The sequence below is a fragment of the Vombatus ursinus genome, unplaced genomic scaffold, assembly GCF_900497805.2.
Source record: "Vombatus ursinus unplaced genomic scaffold, bare-nosed wombat genome assembly UNPS02000749.1, whole genome shotgun sequence".
NCBI classification, from domain to species: Eukaryota; Metazoa; Chordata; class Mammalia; order Diprotodontia; family Vombatidae; genus Vombatus; species Vombatus ursinus.
The window spans coordinates 6912537-6933873 of NW_020940527.1; the positions used below are offsets into that span (position 1 = coordinate 6912537).

General features: G+C 38.7%; 1 protein-coding gene across 1 annotated transcript in view; it reads left to right on the forward strand.

Annotated features, from left to right (window-relative positions):
- Positions 1–21337, forward strand: part of LRMDA (leucine rich melanocyte differentiation associated) — a 1205409-nt gene that overhangs the window by 676727 nt on the left and 507345 nt on the right. Inside the window, exon 5 of the mRNA XM_027861154.1 lies at positions 4571–4688. Coding sequence (XP_027716955.1) covers positions 4571–4688 — 118 coding nt within the window. The remainder of the gene's footprint in view (positions 1–4570; positions 4689–21337) is intronic.

The window sequence follows — 21337 nt, forward strand, 5'->3', positions numbered from 1 at the left end:
CCCTTTCCCTTTCCCTTTCCCTTTCCCTTTCCCTTTCCCTTTCCCTTCCCTCCCAGGCTACTATTTTTTTTTTCCATTATAGAGATCTTTAAGTGAGGAACCTCCTTCTGCTAATACAAATCAGCACCTTCCCAACAGTTGATGAGTTTGGAATTCTCTAGGGTCACTAAGAGATTTGGTGACTTGCTCAGGGTGGCACAACCAGTATGTGTTGGGTGGTGGTGGTGGGGAAGTATTTGAAACTAGCCCTTTCTGATTCCACAGCCCAGCTGCCTCTTTTAATGGTCTTTTCTAAGGAATCCCTGCTGTTTGGAAAGATGACTCCTGTAAGCCAGTGGTGCCCAAGTAGGGGTGTGCTCAGGCCCTCTAAAGCAGCTACCATCCATCTTTTGCTTATCCCATGCCGCAGATGCAAATACAATAGGGTATGAATAGACACATTAATATACTGTTGGAGGAGATATGAATTGGTCCAACTATTCTGGAAAGCGATTTAGAACTATTCCCTCCAAATTATTGAACTATGTATCCCCTTTGACCTAGCAATACTTCTATTAGGTCTGTACCCCAAAGAGGTCAAAGAAAGAACACATACATATATACACAAGCATAAATATGTATATATATATATATGTATATATATATATATATATATATATGAGAAAGTGTTCATAGCAACTATTTTGTAATGGCAAAGAACTAGAAACTTAATGGGTAATCATCAGTTTGGGGAATAGGTGAACAAATTATGATATATGAATAAAATCAAAATATTGTTATGTCATAAGAAATGACATAAAAGGATTATTTCATAGCAACCTGGGAAGGCTTGTATGAACTGATGCAGAATGAATTGAACAGAACTAGGAGAGTGATTTATGTTATAACAACAACCTTGTAGAGACAAACCACTTTGAACATTTTAAGAACTGTACTTAATGCAGTGCCCTCCCATGATTCCCACCTTCTGAGAGAGAGTGATGTACTCAAGATGGACAGAGACATATCTATTCAAAGTTGATTTGTCGTGCTTTATTTGTTACAAGGGTTTTATTTTTCTCTTCTTTATTTTTTTTTTCCAACTGGAGAGGTAGGTGGTAGAGGGAGAGAAAAAAAAAGAAAAGGGAAAAAGCTACATAAAAAGGAGGAGATCGTAAATAATCAAATTTCAGCCAAACTGAACTACTTGTCATTTCATACTAATGTGTTTCTACTCTTATCTTCATGCCTTATTTCATGTCATCTCCAGCAATGTGCTGATAAATTTTACAGTGGGCTCTTTCCCCCAAAATAGTGTATGTGGGACACACTTTTAAGTTTAATGTGCATCATTAACATTTTCCTCCATCACTTTATAATAAGACAATCCACAAAACAATAAATAAAACCCTGATTTGTAGCTTTTGCCCATTTCAAAGTTATAAGTACTTGCACTGAAGATACAGTTTGGTTATAAGTGTATAGAAGCTGGTTCCAGCATACTCCATCGCCACTACTGGAAATTGATTCTCTTCTCTTTCCCCACCATCTCTACCTGCTAAAATCTCTCCTTTCCTTCAAGACTGAACTATGGTGCCACTTCTTATATGAAACCTTCTCTGATCCCCTTAGGGTTCTCACAGCACTATGTTTGAACTCCTTTATAATTTTCATTGGGTTTTTGTTATTATTTGTGCAAATGTCTAATCCTCTCTTTTAGACTGTAAGCTCTGTGAGGGATTATAATTTATTTCATCTCTGTATCCATCACAATCTAGTATATCAAGTGCTTTTTTGTATTTAAGTAAATCAAATTTACCACCTAGTGGCTAAACCATTTATGAAGAGGTTAGACGTCTTAAAGTCTTCTTGCTTTCCCATGGAGAAGTCCATGGTTTCCTGTTTTGTTTTGTTTCCCTGTGTTACTTCTCAATCTACTCAACTGATGAATATTTATAGAATGCCTACTATATACTCAATTGTTTGTTAATTTAAATTACTAGAGCTCTAGGAATGCTATGGTTTCTGTTATTTGCCTCTCTAGTCTGTACAAGACACTATGGGAGACTGAAAATAAGGCATGTATGGCTCTTGTCATCATGGAGATTATAGCCTATCTGAGGAGACAAGATGAGGGTATGGATCAATTAGAGAGGAATTGAAAGGTAAACTGTGGGACTGACTGTAAGTGAAGAAAGAGTTTAGGAGCAGGAAGAGTTCACTGGGCTAGAGTGGTCAGAGAAGGTCTTTCACATAGGATGGGATGTTCACATTGGATCTTGAAGGATGGAAAGGGTTTGAGAAGGCAAAGGGGATGAGGGGGGCCATTGGAGTCAACTCATTTTACTTGTGGTCTGAGTGCCTGTATCTCTTTCCTACGTTCATCAGTGTGGCCATAATTGCTGATATGATTGAGAGTGTTGGGATAGTGAAAGGTTCTTAGAAATGTGACTGGGGACAGATGGGAGAGAGAGAGAGAGAGAGAGAGAGAGAGAGAGAGAGAGAGAGATGCCAAGTTATCAGTCCCCAAATCTATTACATAACTTGTTGGTAACTATTACTTAGAGAAGACATTTGTATTCCCATCCTGGTTGCCATGATGGATGCCACCTAGCCTCATCTAATATGGTGTTTTATGGAATGCTTTATGGAATAAAACTGACTCATAGAACCCACTCTGGGGACAATCTCCATTCTTCCTTCTCACAATGAGCCAGGCCATTTCTGCTAGAAGCACCATAGGTAATGCATTAGTTACCTAAAATTCGTCATTATAGACATTCTCTTCAGTGATGGAAAGTACAACTAACCTCCGTTTTAGTTGACCATTTTCATGGGTTACTATGATCAGAGAAACTCACCATCTGGTGACAGATATATGGTGATAAGCTTCTCTGAAAATAACCAGGCTTGTCAATAGCCCCCATTAGAATTGTTCTATGCCTCTACCTTTCCACTTTGGAGACATAGTGTGTTATAGAGCAAGGAGAACTCTGGTCTTGACCTCAGGAAGCACCTGAGTTTGAATTCCACCTCTGATAATAGCTATGCAACCACAGATAAGTTCATCCCTCTGGGTCTCACTTTCTTCATTTATAAAATTCATACTCATCATGCCTGCCATACTGGGTTATTGTTGAGTTCACATGAGAAAATGTGTTTTGGAAATCTGAAAGAGTTATACAAATGTCAACTGTGTTTATTATTATTAGTGTTTGTAGGCCCAGCCACAGATTATCTTAGCTGGCCTGGTTTGGAAAGACCCAGCGTCATTGCCATACCATCCTAAGGGATCTGTGTAGGCTTGAGGAGAGGGACTAGCTAAGAAGGACAGGAAGAAAGAAGATGTGACTTATCAAGTGAAGTTTGGTTCTTTCTGCATTTTGGTTATTATTATTAACAACAGCATCAACAATAATGATAAAGCTCTTTAAGGTTTGCAAAGCGATTTATATATGTTTTCTCATCTGAGCTTCACATGAAACCTGTGAGTTTGGGGCTATTTTTATCCTGATTTTACAGATGAAGAGACAGAGGCTGAGAGAGCTTGTGGCCTACACGCTCATTGCTCACAATGCCCCATTCTGATAGTCTGAATCTACCAGGTGAACTTACGACCCCTGGCAAAATTATAGGAATTGATTTATTAACTTAACACTTTGCAGCAAGTGACAGCATAGATGGAAGGATAAGAAATTTAGAGCCGGAAAGAATTTAGAGTCCTGTGTTCCAACCCCCTCTTTTTACAGATATGGAGACTGAGGACCAGAGAGGTTTTAAGTAACTTGCTTGGTGTCACATTATCTGAGACAGGAATTAAACCCAGATCTTCATATGGTGTAGTGGGAAAAGAGCACTGGAATTAGAATCAGGAAACCTTGGTTTAAATCCTGATTCTAACTGGCATGAGCTGTGACCATGGAGAAATCAGTTTCCTTATCTGTATAATGAGCATAGTATTATTAGACTATCTATTTTATAGAGTTATGGTCAGAAAAAAAAAAACATTTCGCAAATCTTACAAGGCCATATAAATATAAGTAATTGTTATTTCTATAGCTGGAACCAGGTTGATTTCTTGTAATAAGATTGGTGAGGTCCATGGATGAAGCAGACTCTTTATCGGTGTTTCATGGGGGAAGGGTTTTTTTTTTTTTTTTAGCAGGCTGGGGGAAGTGGGGTGAGTGGGAGAAGTCTGGGCTAATTTTCCAAAATTGGGCATAAAGCGATGGAAGACAACATAATGCTTATTCTTCCATGAGCTGCTCCACACTGTGTGTATGTGTGCACGCACACGTGGGTTTTATAGTTGCGTGTATATAAAATGTAGTCATCTGTACGTGTGTAAACAGAAGAGTCACATGTTTGTAGGAAGGGTAGTCATTTACCCAGCGTGTGGGTATTATTAGGGCCACTTTTCAAGAAAGGTTTCTCCAGCGGGTAATTGTGCATTTTGTTAACTTTTGTGCGGATGAAGGGGCATAAAAGGAGCAGCAATGGTCTGAGCCATCTCCTGGGGAGTTGTGGGGCCTGGCCTGAGAAGGTTGTCTCACCTGTCCTCCCTGAGTGACCTCTGGGCTTTCCATTCCAGGTGCTTTGTTCTGTACAAGCTGCCCAACCTGAAGTTTCTGGATGCAAAGAAAGTCACAAAATCGGAGCGTGAGGAGGCCCTGCTGAGAGGTGAATTCATGAAAGTAGTGAAGCCCAAGGTAAGTAGGCCCCAGGCCTTCATCTCCGTGGCAGCATTGGCCCCAGACTGAAGCAACTTCTTTTTTACGCTGTGTACTGCATCTTGTGCAGTACTGGTTAGCCATGTGTCCTGATCAGCGGGAAGAGAGGTACCCACATTGGGTCAAGAGGACTGCTCTTTTCTGTGGTGACCTGGGAGGTGATAGGACGATACAGCAGAATGTCACTGAAACACCCTTTCTGTAGCACATGATTGGTTAATGAGTTAAGTCCTTGTTGCGTTCAAGTCTAAAAGTAACCCAGTTGACCTCATTCATGAGGTGGCCACATCTGTAAGGCCATCCAGGAGCCTGTATTTCAAACACAACTTTGAGGGCTGGAGTGGGGTTTCATTTTTTGTCTGGAATGTGTTTTCTCTAGGAAATAGGGCTTTTTTGGCTCTGGAGAGAAGATTGGGGAAGAGGTATTGGGTTTCTGCTCTCTCTGGGGTGGTTTGGATTTTACTGGTGCCTCGGGAAAGGGACCCTTCTGTTCCAGTGCCATCAGAGGAGCCAAGAGAATAATTTCCCCCTGTCCAGAGGTTAAGGCACAGCAGCTTCTCTCTGAGATAGTACCAGAAGAGAAGGCGATTTTTTTCTGACAATTTGTCCCCTGGCTTATATGTGCTACCCACATGTGGCTCTTCAGAGTATACATGGATGGCATTTATTGACCTTTACCAGCTGACTCAGAATAAGACAGAGAAATTTAATGTGGTGTCATCATAATGACAATACAGATGAGACGGGGAGAGTTGGCTCTATGTCTAGAATTCAGATATTGGAAGATTTTTAAAAGACGGGATAGATGATGGGGATCTGGCTGTGGTTTAAATGTAATAAAGTACAGAGTCGGGGGATGGAGTTGATGACCCCAGATAATATACATTCCTCCCCTGGTGCTGTGCAGCATGAGACCAGTTGCTTTTTGGAAGTCCAAGTATGTTGAAGGGACTTCGGTTTAGAGAATAAATGCTTATATAATAATGCATGATGGTAATATATAATGTTTAATAAATACTTGTTGACTGGTTGATGGATTAGAAATAGCACTGACCTTGTAGTCAGGAGTACCTGCCTCTGATACTTAGTAGCTATATGATCATGGGCAAATCATTTAACCTCTCTGAACATCAGTTTCTTCATCAGTAAAATGATGATCAGTACATATGGCAGTGGTCTCACAGGTTTGCTAATGATATAATAACAGATGATATAATATTTACAAAATGTTTTACAACCCTTGAAGTGATACATTTTATCCATTATCATTTTAGGAATCCAAGTAGTCCAGTTTGTGGTTAATTTTTCATCTCCCTATTTGTAATTATTATCAAGGGCAGAAAACTTTCTTCTTAAGGTTGTATTTTCTCTTCAGATCATCAGGCTCACCTTATTTGGAGTTTCTATTTCTGCCAAATAAAAACATTAACTGTAAAGAAAATGTGCACTACAAGTTGTGTGTGTATGTGTGTGTGTGTACATGATGCTGCCAGATCAATGCATCGTTACCTGTATAGTTTTAGCATACACTGTAAATTCAGATCGAATCACTTTATAAATATGAATTTTTACTCATATATATATAAATACAAAAATGTTCACACTTATTCTCACTATGACACAGGTTTGACATGTTGTTTACCAGTGCCTTCATTTATTTCAGCTTTTATAAGTTGCACCAAATAAAATAATTTAATTCTTAGCCTTTTTTTGTGAAAAGACTCTGGAGACAGGCTGACATCACAAACCTCAGCAAAGAAGTAGGTGAAATACATTGTGTTTCTGCCTTTGTAGTTATCCTGGTTTTTTTTTTTCCTTTCTCTCTCTTCCCTTCACTCACACACCCTTTAAAAAGGGTAAAAAGATCGATATTCCTCTGGCTCTGAGTTAATGCTGACATGTAAAGATCTTCATCTTGGCTGCAAACTTGGGGGGAGCCTGGGAGAGAAGGGAGCTGCTTTCTAATGGATGGCAAGAACTGGATTTTTTTTTTCTTTTCTTTCTTTTTTTTGTGGACAAAACAGCTTTTCTAGAAACTCAAGGATCTCCACTAAAACAGCTCTTCAGAGTTACCAATTAGCCTCTAATCAGTCACAGAATTAGCCTGTCTGAATGAGGAGCTCTAACATCCCCCACTAGCTGCATATGGCTTGAGCTGCTCATTAATTCTTTAAAGGGGGGGAAGGGAGAAAAAACAACAGCTTACAAAGCAGGAGTCTGTTAACCATCGAAGCACAGACCAAAGATCAGTGTTTTGTAGATTCTCAGAATTGAGATCTTCTCATCCTACCCCACCTGCCTTGACATATGAAGAAAGTGAAGTCCTGCTAGGAGAAGGGACGTTCCCAAGGCCACACACCTCGCCAGGGTGACAAAACCTGCTTTTCCATCCCTATGTCATGCTAGACTTTTCCTGGAGACATTTTCGGGCTCTTGATTCCATATTAAACCTTTTGCTCTCACTTGGTTCTTTGTTATTTTAGGTGATATGAGGTGGTGCTTTAATTTGGGACAGAAAATATCACCTGAAGATCCAAATGAATTAGCAAATGGTTGTTAAAAGAAGTTGTTGGGGATTGTTTTTGGCATGTTTGCTTTATGTACACGTGTGACTGTTCCTGGCTATGAAGTAACACATTGAGACATAGGCATTCCTAGAGAGTATGCCACCATACAGGGTAGCATAGGGTTGGCACAAAGGATCTACCAACATACCCTGGGGCCACCCATAACTATTTGTCTTCTCTTTCCTACCAGGGGAAGTAAGGCATGGGATAGGAGGATTGCAGGGTATGGAGTTTAATCCTATGGGTAAGTGAGTGGTAGCCTGGAGCATGGACAGAGAGCAGGCTTCCAGAGAGTCAGGAAGAAATGGTTTCAAGTCTTTCCTTTGGCACATGTCAGCTGTGTAGTCATGAACAAGTCATTTAACCTCAGTGCCCCAGATAACTCTCTAAGGCTATATTGCAACTGGAGATCTGCATCTGTAAGAGGGGACTTCCATGATGGGAGGTGAAATCGCAGTGAAATACGCAGGTGAAATCATGTGTCTTGACCTCATTCTTCCCAGCTTCTCTCCCCTCCCTGCAAAGGCAGCTACTGATGGCATGGTGGATAGAGGGCTGGGTTTGGAGTAGGAAGATCTGAGTTCATTTCCAGCCTCAGAAGTTTCCCTGTGTGACCCTGCACAAGTCACTTAATTTCTGTTTGCCTCAGTTTCTTCAATTGTTAAACGGGGATAACAATAGCACCTACTTCACAAGATTGTTTTGAGGTTCAATGAGATAACAAAAAATGTGGCTATATAAATATTTATTCCCTTTTCTTCCTCTTTGCTCCCCTTCCTCCAAAAGGGGGTGTGATGTGTAATTGTATGTTCACAGAGGTGTGTGTATTCTTGGAGTAGGTTTATAAAAAGAGAGCAATTTCCAGGGAATGTACTGAGCACTCTGGGTAAAGGCCTATTTTTCATAACAAAATCAGAATCTGCAGTTGGCTTCTGTCCCTTCTGAGGCAGGGGAGGCATGTTATGCTTATTCAGCAGAAAGTGCTGATGAATGATCAAAAAGGCTATGATTGGGGAGCTGTTTTCATTTTATTTGTGACATAAAATATTTGGGAGAGTGGAAAAGAACTTCTCCAATCACAGCCCTCAACCTGGAAGGCATGGGTACTGGACTGTCTGAGCATCTTTGGTCTACTCAAACACCCCTCCCCTGACCCTCCCACCCAATATCCAGGAATTGATAAACTCTCCTGGGTCATAAAGGCTTGGTTTGGTATATATCATGCCCTCCTGTTCTTCCTGCTCTCCTTCCCTCTTCTCTTCTTTCGTTCTTAAGATGATGCATTTCTTGCCCACTTCTGATTTTTCTCTTTTTTTAGTTTAAAGTACCCGGTTCTATCTGAGCTTTGACTGTCCTATGGAAAGATTTATACCATTCATGACAGATCAGTAGCTAATGTGAGATGGACTCTTCCTTTCCTCTGGTGTTAGGGATAGAAAATGGAACAAGAGCCAGACACCAGCTTCTACCATTGAATTTTAAGGAAAGTATTTTCTGTTGTCAAAATACTGCTCCTTGTGTTTTGCTCAGTGTTAAGGCAAAGTGGGCAGAATTGGTTGGACTGAGGACTTAGAGCCCTAGGCGGAAGGCTGTTTCTGTGACCAGACTGTGGCCTCAGTCTACTGGTGGAAGGAGAGATCAAAGTGGAGTGGGTATCCAGGACAGAATGTGCCACCCCTCGTGATGGCACTTCATGTCAGGCCAATGGCTCTAGAATACGACAGTCAGAATTTCTTAATTGTGTCCTGGCTTTGTAATTATTCATCTCTGCATGGGCAAAGAGCACACTTGTCATTTTTTTTGGACGTAATTATTTAAACCTGAAAAAACCCATTGGTTATGGCATGTATATGAAATTTCTCTACAAACTCTTTACAGACATTTATAGATTGGGAGGACATAGCAGGGAGTCATGAAGAGAGAGGCTGGGGAAGAATGGCAGGGCACAGTGACTCATTTTTTGCTAGAGAGGTGTGCGTGTTTGCCTCTGTGTGTGTATGTGCATGTGTGTGTGTGTGTGTGCAAACCACCATGTGTATGTTTTCTTGTATATGTGCTTTTATATGCATGCAGGCTTGTATGTATGTCCTTATGTCCTTCGACATCATATCACAGATAGTAGATTTGTGGAGGCATCTACGTTGTGATGGGAAAGGATACTGGATTTGGAGTAAGCAGTAATCTGGGTTCAAATGCTGGCTCTAACACATTGTAGCTGGATGTATTTGGGAAAATCAGTTAACCTTCCTGAAACCTGTTTTCCTTATCTTTAAAATGGAGACGAGGATATTGGTCCTACCTCCCTCCCTATGTTATGGCTAGGAGAATTACTTGGTAAATCTTTAAGTACTCTTGGCATATGGCTTATAATTATTGTTGTTGTTGTTCAGTTGTTTCAGTTGTGCCTGACACTTTATGACCCCGTTTGGGGTTTTCTTGGCAAAGATGCTGGAGTGGTTTGTCATTTCCTTCTCCAGCTCATTTTACAGATGAAGAAACTGAGGCAAACGGGTTAAGTGACTTGCCCAGGGTCACATAGCTAGAAAGTATCTGAGGCTGGATTTGAACTTGGGAAGACTTCTCTTCCTGACTTTAGGTCCAGTACTCTATGCACTGTGCCACCTAGCTACCCCAATTATTACTTATTATTACCCTATAATTATTATCTAGAACTCGAAGAGACTATGGACGTATACTGTCCTTATTTTATGGCTGAGGAAACTGAGTTTTAGAGAGTAGAAATGGCTTAGGTCCTACAAGTAATAAGTAGCAGAAATAGGATTTGAACACAGCTCCTTTGGGACTGGGTTCAAACTGGAGCAAATTCCAAATTTAGGCTTCTTTCCACTCCACCATGTCCTGATGTGCCCTCTTTTGTATTACTGGTTCAACTTTTCATATGCCCACTTAAAAATAATAGGTACTGGAGGGCTTCAAGAAAGACAGGGAAGAAATGGTGTATGGAGGCCAGAATCTTTTGACTACTGCTCTGACAAAAAGAAAACTAGTTGTGGTGAACTGGGAAAGCAAAGGCAGAAACATGGGCTAGTATTGGGAACTGCGAGAGCAGGAGGGATAGTATAGGCCAATGTGGGGAGCCAAAATGGTGTCATAGCACCTATTAGCCTTTAGCAAGATTCTCCAGTATTTACCACAGTAACTGAGATATCTCTTTCATGTTGCGTTGAGAGACAAATGGATTAATTGGGAGTGAGATTAATGCTTCCTAGGGTGTGTAGAGGGATGGATAGTAGCCATTTGTAGGTCAATTGTATCATCTTGATTGATCCTGATATACTTTACCTGGACATTTAACAAACTCACACTTTTAGCTATTCCATGTCCTTTCCTTGTTAGGTTCTGTGCACAGGCATTACACCCACTCAATAGATTACCAAAGAAATAGACCATTCTTTCAATTTCTGTTTTACTGAGTTTACTAGTTATGATAAACTAGGAAAAATTGGGAATATGTTTATAGGGAAACAAAGCTGCATTTTATAGCAGATTGAATTTCATTTGGTAAGAATATTGGATCTTATTCATCTTTGTGTCTCAACATTTCACATCCCTTGCAACAGTCCTCGGCACATAGTAGGTGCTAAATTTTTTCAACTGCAAATAAGTTAATCTTTTTAAATATCTGTTAGAAAAAATCTCTATCATTCATCATCAGATCATTCTCACATGGCTTTGAAAAATCCCAGAGAAACATGTCTTGCATTAAGCCAGCCTATTATATAAAAATCTAAATTTTTAGGGGAAAAAAAGATTAACAGTTATATGGACCCCTTTAGCAGTGTCTGGTGAAGTCTGTGAACCCCTTCTCAGAATAATGTTTTTAAATGCATAAAATACGTAAGATTATGAAGGCAAACAATTATATTGAAATTGTTCTCAAAGTATTTTCTAAAAAGGTCACAGACCTGAGAAATGAAGTTCTCCTTTAAGTCAATTATATATCCTGAATTGGCCAATTAAAGACAGTCAGCTGCCATCATGCTACTCTCCCTAGTGTTGCAGGATTTCCAAAAAGGCAGTTTCAGTGGCTAGATTCTGTCCCCAGGCCCTCTTGCTTCTGGCTAATAGGGACTTCTAGGGAGGAAAGTTGTTAGCCCATGGTCAGAAGTCGAAGGCTCCCTCTCCCAATGCTTTATTGACAGGCCCTTCCTTTTTCATGGATTTCCCTTTAACATCTCAGCCTCTCTTCCACCTCAGTCATGATTTGGAGAAATAAAAATAACGACTTCATGGGCATTTCTAAACTTATGCACTTAAAATGAAACTTTCCTGCCTCTGATCCATGTTGTATTTTTTTGTCTGTACCACAAAATTACCACTTTAATATATGTCATATTGTTCTCTATGTCATGTATCATTGATTAAGTTGATTAAGCTGTGATTTGGACTCAAGTTTTCAATTCGGTTTAACCATTATTTATTTGAGTATTTGCTATATATAAAGTCCTAAACAGGCATGAAGTGGGAAAAACGTAATTCACAGCCCTGCCCTCAAGGTGCTTAGAATCTAGTAGGAGAGGTAGGATACATCCATAAGTAACTGTCATATAAAGTACAATATTTACAAGTGCACAAAGGAAGTAAAAATAAAATATGAAAATTCAGAGGATAGAAAAATCACTACTAGCTGGGACAACCAGGAAACGTTTTAGAGTACTTTTTGTGTGGTTCTTGAGTTTGGTGATAGTGATGATGTTATGGTGGTGGTAGTGGTGGTAGTGATGATAATAATAATCCCAGCTGAACTCATCATCCGTGTTGTGAATAGTGGTAGGAAGAAGAAGTTAATAGCAAAGTAAGGGAATGCTAGCCAGGGTGATGGACTTTGGAAGCTTTATGTGCCCTCTGTAAGACCCTTACAGTAGCTATGAAGGCATGGTAGAAACCCTAAAACTCTGACCAATTGGGTTGTGACAATGCCACTGTTAGTATTAGCACGCTGGACAAAGTGATGAAAATGCTCCTCTAAATTTAAGATTGGAGTGGAATAGAGGCAAAGACATTAAAAGGTTAGCTCTGAGTAAGGCAGGAGCTGTCAGGAAGGCATGAGGAGAACAGTATTCATGATCGATTTGACACAGATTACAGAAGGTCGAGTTGTGCCCTTTCCTATTCTGTTAACAAAATCCAGTAACTCACATTGGTACAAATCAGCTACCCATGGCCCACCCATAAAAAGTGAATGAGTACAGAAAATACTTAAGACTAAACAAGGAAAACTTCAAGTGCACACAAAATGGGATAAAGACATTAATATTTTCATTATGCACACTACATCATAGCAAAACTGGAAAGAAATCTATTTCTAGGCAAAGGCTTCATATTGCTCTTTGTCAAGAGTACACTCGGGTTCAGGTCACAAAACAACATATTGCTGACCAGTGGGTTGGGCAATCATAAAAATAGCCTCAACCCTAATCCTAGATTAGATTAAATACAAAATGAAATTAAAGATGTATTAGCATATGAAAAGGGAAAAGTTGAAGACCCTGAGATAATTGACAGTTTTCACTTAATGAAAACTCCATAAATTATACCTAATAATGAAACAAATGACAAAAGCAGCACTGATCTCAAAAAAGAGATAGGCATGCTTAGATTGGAATTTTTTTTTAAAGCCCTCTTTAAGTTGGACAACATGAGTCAAAACTAATAGATCAGTTATATCAAAACAGAGTAATTTAGAAAAGATGTAACCAGCTATGTACTGTAACCGGTATATACTTGTAACATATTCTTTCACAATATTTGAAAATCTAATTATATTTCAGGAGCCAAATAGAACAGAGTAGATGGCAGCTATGGCCATAATAAAAATCATAGGAAGGAATGTGGAGTTATCAAGGAATATCCCTTAGTACAGGCATAGAATACCACTGTAGCAGAAATGACTTAAGAGAGATATTGAACATCTGTAAACACTTCTCATTCATGTGACCAACAGGATATGACTAGACATTTTCTCTAGTCTTCATTAACTCTTAGCTTTCCAAAGTGTTATCACAAGGCTCTCCATGTACAAACACTACATAATCTCAGTCAGCAGTCTGCTGAGAAAGAAATGTTGAAAAATGAAAGATTTTTGTGACTTTGTGGAAATGAAGGGTTTGGGGATAGCAATTCAGAACAAAGTCATTACCACTGGAAATTATAGAACAGTTATCCTAAAGAGCTTAGACCGAAATGATCAATGTAGAGTATGCAAAGAAATGATGAAACTGTGTAAAACATCACTGTAGGAAGAAAAAATTCAGCCCTTCTAGAATACTTAGGTAGATGTGACTTAGTCACTGAAACTATACCTCAAATATTGACTATTCTTCATAGACTGCAAAAGAATAATTCACCATAATGCAAGCAGAGGCCTCAATAGTCTTAAGAATACAACCACTACACTATGGTGGGTACAGAATATTATTCCAGTACAAACTATTGCCTAAAATCTTTTGGATATTACATTGATTTATGAAACAAAACAAAACAAAAACAAACAAAAAACCACTACCACCACCAAACAAATAAACTCAAGGACAACCTTTTTAGTAGATGTTGCCATGCCAGATATTCATGATCTCCAAGATATATGGAATGAAAATATTTCAAAATGTAGAGACTGAATAGGATAATTCCAAACCAGGTAGGAACAGGATAAGGTACATGTCATCTCCTTTGTTCTGAATACTGCTGTCTTTGAACCAGGGGATATTTCAGAGAGCCCTGTGGAGCAGAAGTTGGAGAACTATAACCCATGAGTCAAATCTAGTTCACCACTTGTTTTTGTAAGGCCTGTGAGCTAAGAATAACCTAGTTTATGAGCCATACAGAAACAGGTGGCAAGCCAGATTTGGCCTGTGGTTCATAGTTTGCTAACCTCTGCTATGGAGGATGAGCTTACATTCTAATACATTTATTCAACTACAAAAAACAATTTTATTCAACTACAAATTTAACTGCAAAAAATTATTTTCTCCACTTGTGCCAGAAAAATCTTTTACATGTTAAATACATGTGTGCTTGTATATAAATAGCAGGATGGAGACTTGTCCCAGGATGATTTCAATATGAACTTCATTAAATGATTTCATGACTATGATAAAAGAAACACAATTAGATAATATCTTATATACAATATGTAGTTGATTCTCAGAATGACCTGTGAGGTAGCATAAGATCCTCTGTTAGAAGCTGGGTGGGAATGTTTGTGAGTCATTTTCATAATGAAATATGGAATAGAAGTAATGGTTTATTCATTTTACAGATGAAAAGACTGAAAGTTTATAAAGAAATTGGCTAGAATTTCATGACTAGAAAATGGCACATCCTTGAATTGAGACATGTTTTTCTGACTTGAAGCCCAGTGTTTGTTCTATCAAACCATGCTGGCTTCCATTTTTATTTTATAGCTTGTGAAATTAATGAGTAGGTTGTGAGGTTTCTGTTAAATGACATAGGCCATTCAGTTCATTCAGTTAGCATATCCTTATCACCTTTTACATGAAAGGCACCATGATGGGATTGGTCCATGTTGATACATTATGAAAAATCTTTATGAAACTAAAAATGCCAGTTAATTACCTGGATATATGGCTTTGTGTAGCTAAATGAAATTGGTATTTTGCTTCATTCTGGAGAATTTTGGAGTCAGGTAGATCTGCCATGGAATGAGGTGAAACATGTTCAGAATCTATTCCTAGTAATTTTGTAGCTGATATTGAAGGGGGAAGGAGATACAGATTTCTTTTGACAAATAGAGATTATGTGAATAGTGATAATCCAGGTGGTGAAAAATCTCTATTCCTTTTTCAGCCTCATTCGTGCTTTCACATTTCCTTGGACACTTACAAGGGAATGTCAATTATTGACTTTCCTTTTTAGTATCCTATCTAGCTATAGCCAATAATATGTAGAATTTTATGTTTTAGGAGAAATGCCATCAAGATGTTGCTAGTTTTGCTACCTTGTGTAGTGTGTCTATGTGCCTCGAGAATAAATCACCTAATCAAAATCCAGGATAGTGTTAGAGTATTTTTTTGTTTTGTTTTTGAGAGGTTGGATTCAGGCTTCTCTTGGAGTGGTAGTAGTGGTGGTGGGCTATGAATTCCCATTATTACTGTCTCTGTGGTGTGCCTGGAGAGTAAGCATTACAATTCATTGGAAAAAAAATCATGAAGAGGAATGAGATAATGTATCTAAAGAACTTTAGTACTTTATGTTGAATATTTCTCCAAAGTCCATATAATTTTTGGCTGAACTAACTACACCCTAAGGTCTCTTTCAACTCTAAAATTGTAATCCTACTTGATTAAACACAATAAATTGCTTTAATAGAAGAGCAGCATGTCATGGTGGATAGATCCCTGAACTTGGAGTCAAGAAAATCTGGGTTCAAATCCTGCCTCAGATGCTTGGGAATTGCATGACCCTCAACAAATCACTTAAGCTCTTTATGCCTTAGTTTTCTCTTTTGTAAAATGAAAGGGTTGGATTTTTATGTCCTCTAGGAGCCCTTCTGGTTCTACATTTAAGAGTCAATGGCCCTATGTATATTAATACAAAATCTTGACTTGGTTTGGGCTTGATAAGTGTTTGTTGTTGATAATGGCAATGATGATGATAATGATGATGACAATGATGATGATGATGATGATGATGATGATGATAGTGGTCTAAAATTACCAAAAGAAATGGTAAAAGTACTCAATCTGCCCCTAGTTCTGAATTTGTCCCCAAGATAGCAAGTAAATAGAGTAAATCAGAAAATCTTCCAGGGGGTACTAATATAAGAAAATGGAGGGCCCCTAGCCTGAGTGGGAATGGGATCTAGTACTGAGGCCCCCAGATGTCTAGGATATAATAAATGATAATAGCTTCAAAGGAGGTATCATCATGTATTATCTTATGAGGAGTCCTGTTGAGCAGTTGGTCTTATGCATTTAAAAAATTCCTTCCATATATACTTATAGAGCAGATCATGAAGCCCTCTGGTTTTTATAATCTAGTTCTTGAAGAGTCAAGGTTATATAGATTTAATGGTTCTTAACTGGACCATGAAAAGTTTCAGAATAGGTATTCATGTGAGGGTAATGGCTATGATGGACCCTAATGGCCTCTTGTGGTAGTAACCTTCAAATTATCACCACTGGGTTTTCCTGGGTCACTATAGCAGAGGGTTTGATGGGATTTTAATTTTGCAATTAAAAAAATTCCTACTTATAGGAAAGGAGATGAACATAAAATCAGTTAGCTAAGAAAATGGATAAAGAGGAAGTCAAGCTGAGGTGTTGGTGATATGCAGTTGTATTAGGCAGGGATGAATTTGATTTAAAGCTTTCATTGTGGGGAAATTCAAAACTGATAGAACAACAGGATCTCACACATATGGCTTAGTCTGGCTTCTGGCCATGGAGTGAACTCACTTCCCAGCTGGGGGAGCACTGATGAGTATCAAATGGCATGTAATTAAAAAACATTTTTTAAAAAACATTTTTAAAAAAAAAATTATTTTTCCATCTTGTCAAGGTTTGAGCAAGGTGATTTTGTGTGAATGACTAGATGGGAAGTATATATTAGAACTAGAAGGGTATCCCCAGCTGAGCCATCCAGGGAATGGAAGCCAAAAGGCAAAATTACTAACTCATATTTGAAGGGGGACTCATTGGTAGCAACTGCATCGCTGCCCCTTTAACTGACCTTATTCTATTTATTCATCCTCTGAACTGTTTAATGCTCAACAAGGGCTGTTCCAGAAGAGCAAGATGCATCTTAAAAGCAGTAGGACGGAATGAGTTGATGTTAACTGTTTGGAGCGTCATTAGGCATTTTGGCCTCCTAGAAGAGAGAGAAGGTTCAGAGTAATGGAGAGTCTAGTGAGATCACAATTTCAATAGGTATTCACATGGATTCCACACCATTGGGAGAAAATGGTATGATGCATTGGTCTAAAGCAGAATTCTATTAAATATTAGCACGTTAGAATTATTTTGTTACTCAGAATTCTCCAGGCTAAGGGAGACTAATGAAATGAGAAAGGTATTTGTTGCTCTGATGTACTTGTTTTTGTTACTCCCTCCCCCTAAACTGAATGTTACTCATACTATGAAGACAGTTGACTTCAGGAAAAAAAGAAAAAAAAATTCATAATAAAATTTAGTGACATAAGGAATATTTCTTGATCCTTATCATATGGAGCTGTTTTTTCAAGTTCCCAACAACATGTGTTCAAGTCAACTTTGTTCTTCCTAATTATGTAGCTATATAGATCTCAATAAAGGTTGACTGAGGTAGAAATTTTACCTACTTGTCTTAATGAGTTTGGCCTAAATATTTGTGCTGCTGGAGCCTACATGTGGTTGGAGCATCCATGTACCCAATCAAAGTTGGGGACTGTTTATCATCTACTCACTGTGCCAGTAGGTGTTAACTTACAAGATTTCCTAAGAATAAAGATAGGATTGATCTCTATGTGTATGTTTATTTAGAGTTAAAGGTTGTAGATGTGAATATATATGTACCTTGATTACATTTTTGGATGCTGAGCACATGATATCATGTGGTGGTCCAGTGCCAAGAGAAGCTTTACAATGTTTGTAGGACTGTAGTACATATGCACATACCTATATTGGTCCAAACATAGAATGTATCTCTTTAAAAGGAAAATACACATGACTCACAAGTTGAGACTGAAGGTGAGTATATGTCTACATTGAAAAATACTCTTTGGAGCTGTGATTCATCAATGTGAATCTTCCTTCCATGGGTGCAGAATACAACCATCCATGTCTTCTCAATCTAAAACTTAAACTTAGCCTACCATAAATCCTCTAGAAGGGGCCCATTCATTCAACCAATGTATCAATCGTCAAGCAATTATTAAGCACTTACTGTGTTCTAGACACTAAGCTAAGCTAGAGATGCAAAGACAAAGCAGTCACTACTCTCATTGATCTTCCATTGTAGTGGGGGATAAAGCATGTACACTTATGTTTATGTGTGTATACACACATACCCACACAAAATGAATACAAGCTAATTCAGGAAGGGGAGTACACCAGTCATTGGAGGGATCAAGAAAACATTCTGGAGAATATGGTAATTGGGTTAGGTTTGGGGTAGTTAGCTGGCATAGTATTTAGAGGTCTGGACCTATCTCCGAGTTTAAGTGTTATTGGGGTGGGGGGGAGAATGGAACAAGCAGTTATTAAGTAACTAAGATGTGCCAGGTACTGTGCTAAGTAGTTTACAAATATCTCATTTGATCCTCAGAACAATTCTAGGAGGTAGGTATTATTTTTATCCCCATTTTAATGTTGAGGAAACTGAGCCAGGCAGAGGTTAAGTGACCTACTCAGGATCACATAACTAGTATCTGAGGCTGTATTTGAACCAAAGTCTTCCTATTTCTAAGCTCAATGCTCTATCCACTGCTCCATTTAGTTATATGGTATAGTGCATAGATGCAAATTAGATAATATTTTTAAGGCACTGTGCAAACCTTAAAGTGCTATGTAAATGCTATTGTCATTATCATCATTATCATTACCGGAAACCTGGAATTCCAAGAAGCAGTGGTGAAAAGGAAGTATATTCCAAGCATGGGGGCCAGCCAGTACAAAGACATGGAAATGGAAGAGAGTACCTTGTATATGTGAATCAGTGAGTAGTCCAGTATAGCTGGATTTTAGAATACGAGGAAGGAGGTGATGTATAAGAAGGAATGGAATACTAGGAAGGGGATATGTCGTGAAAAGATTTAAATATCAAGCAGAGTTAGTTGGTCAGCAAGTATTAATTAGACATTTACTATGTGTAAGGCACTGTGCTAAGCACTTGGGATACAAAGAAAGGAATTAAAAAATGGTCCCTGCTGTCAAGGAGCTCAAATTCCATTGGGTCAAGCAACATGCACACAACTATGTACGTCCAAGATAGAGGCAATGTAAATGAGAGGTAGTCTCAGAATGGAAATAATAGGAGTGGGACACTGGGAAAGGCCTCCTGAAAAAGGTGAGATTTAAACTGTATGAAGGAAGCTAGAGAATCTGGGAGGCAGAGAAGAGAGAGTAGAGCATCTTGGAGGCTAACAATGAATAGGCATAAGATTGGGGGGTGGCCAGTATCACTGAATTGTAAAATACATGGAGGGGAGTAAAGAGTAAGAATACTGGAAAAGTAGAAAGGAGCAATGTTGTGAAGGGCTTTCAGTGCCAGACAAAGGACTTTATATTTGATCCTGATGGTAAGAGGGAGCCATTGGAGTTTACTGAGTAGAGAAGTTACATGATTATACTCAAGGCCTTCCTCTAGGTATCATACTGTTACAATGGTAGCATGTAGGCTTCCTCTCTGTCATTCCTCCCTCTAGTTGAGTGACTGGCCCAATTCCTGTTATGGTCACCTATCTTTATTATGTTACCTTTTTATGCTGCACTGAGTAAAGAATGCCAATTGTCCAAGACAGGTTTTTAATACTTTTTTTTTGTTCTGTACACCCCTTTTACAGTCAATCTGACAAAGCCTATGAGTTCCTTCTTAGAATAATTTTCAAAAGCGTAAAATAAAAGGTATAGAATCACAAAGGAAACCAACTATATTGAACAAAATTATCAAAGTAGATGTTTTTCAAAGTTCATGGACCCTAAGTTAAGAACTTTTGTTCCAGAGTACAAAGTGCTGTTGTGTGGAAAGCCCAGTGGACTAGTCCTTCGATAACAGAGTTTTTGGATAGATGCACACTTCAGATGGATAATCTGCTGGGCACTGAATAGCAGAAAGAGAGCAGGATGGACTAAATTTGGGAAATGGTTTTAATACTTTCAATGTCATCAAGTAATGCAAAAGCAATACTGAAACAAAATTGCATCATTCTTTTACATCTATATTATTCAGATGCTATTATATGGTTGTGAATCTTTGGGACCTTAATCATCAAAGAATCAAAGTGCGGGTCACCCAGAGGGCATTGGAAAGATTCATAGTGGGTGTAACCAGGTGACAGCCTATTACCAAGGATAAATACACTGGAAAATAATTATGGACATTAAAATATATTTACTGTAAAAAATCACTTAGGTTTCTCCCAATTAAAATTAAATTTCATTCTTGTCATCTTCCCTCTCTTTTTCTTTGTTGTTTCTGTTGCCCTCTTACTGAGTGTGATTGCAGACCGCGTACATACTTTGTAAGGGGAGATTTTGGTGAGACCTACAGCTATGATACTATCATACTTTCAGGGACACTACCTATCTCCCAGAAAATCAGAATGAATTCTATGAACATAAGAATAGAAAAGGTAAGAAGAAAGGAATAAACTGAGTCAACATGAACTAGAAAAATGCAGACAAATAACTAAAAACACTTTAGACTGCTGAAACTAGAGTGTATTGAATCTAGAGTGCATTTAATGATGCGAATCCTTCCTGTGTTAGGCAGTTACCCAGATCCCCACAGTGTTAATTCCTTCTTCAATTATCTCACCCCTTTACCATCCATCTTCCTAGTAGAATATAAGCAGAAGGAAGATAATCCCCATGATGGGATGTGGGGCAGATTTCTAATACCCTCTTCCATTTTTTTTTCCTTGCTGTTTTATCCAGAGCTGTCCAAAGTGGCGGAACAATCATGGTGTACTGAGTGTAGGCTAAATCTGTGGGGTCTGGCTCTTGAGTTTTCACATCCACCTGCTTTGTATGACATGAGAAACTGTTACTTATCAAGTGTTTATTAAGCACTTTATATGTATAAGGCATTGTGATAAGCAACAGGGTTACAAAAAAATGGCAAAAATGTGGTTCCCTCATCTCAAGAAGCTCATGTTCATTAGACTGTGAAACAGACAACATGCAAATGATTACGAACATAGAAATTATATATAGCACAAATGGAAGGGCATCTCAAGGGGTGGGAAAGGCCTTTTTCGGAAGGTGGGCTTTGCGCCAAGTCTTAAAGGAAGCCAGAGAAGGCAGGAGGGGAAGGTGAGGAGGATAGCATTGGGGCATTCCAAACATGATGGGAAGCCAATGAAAATGAGATGAGCTATCATGT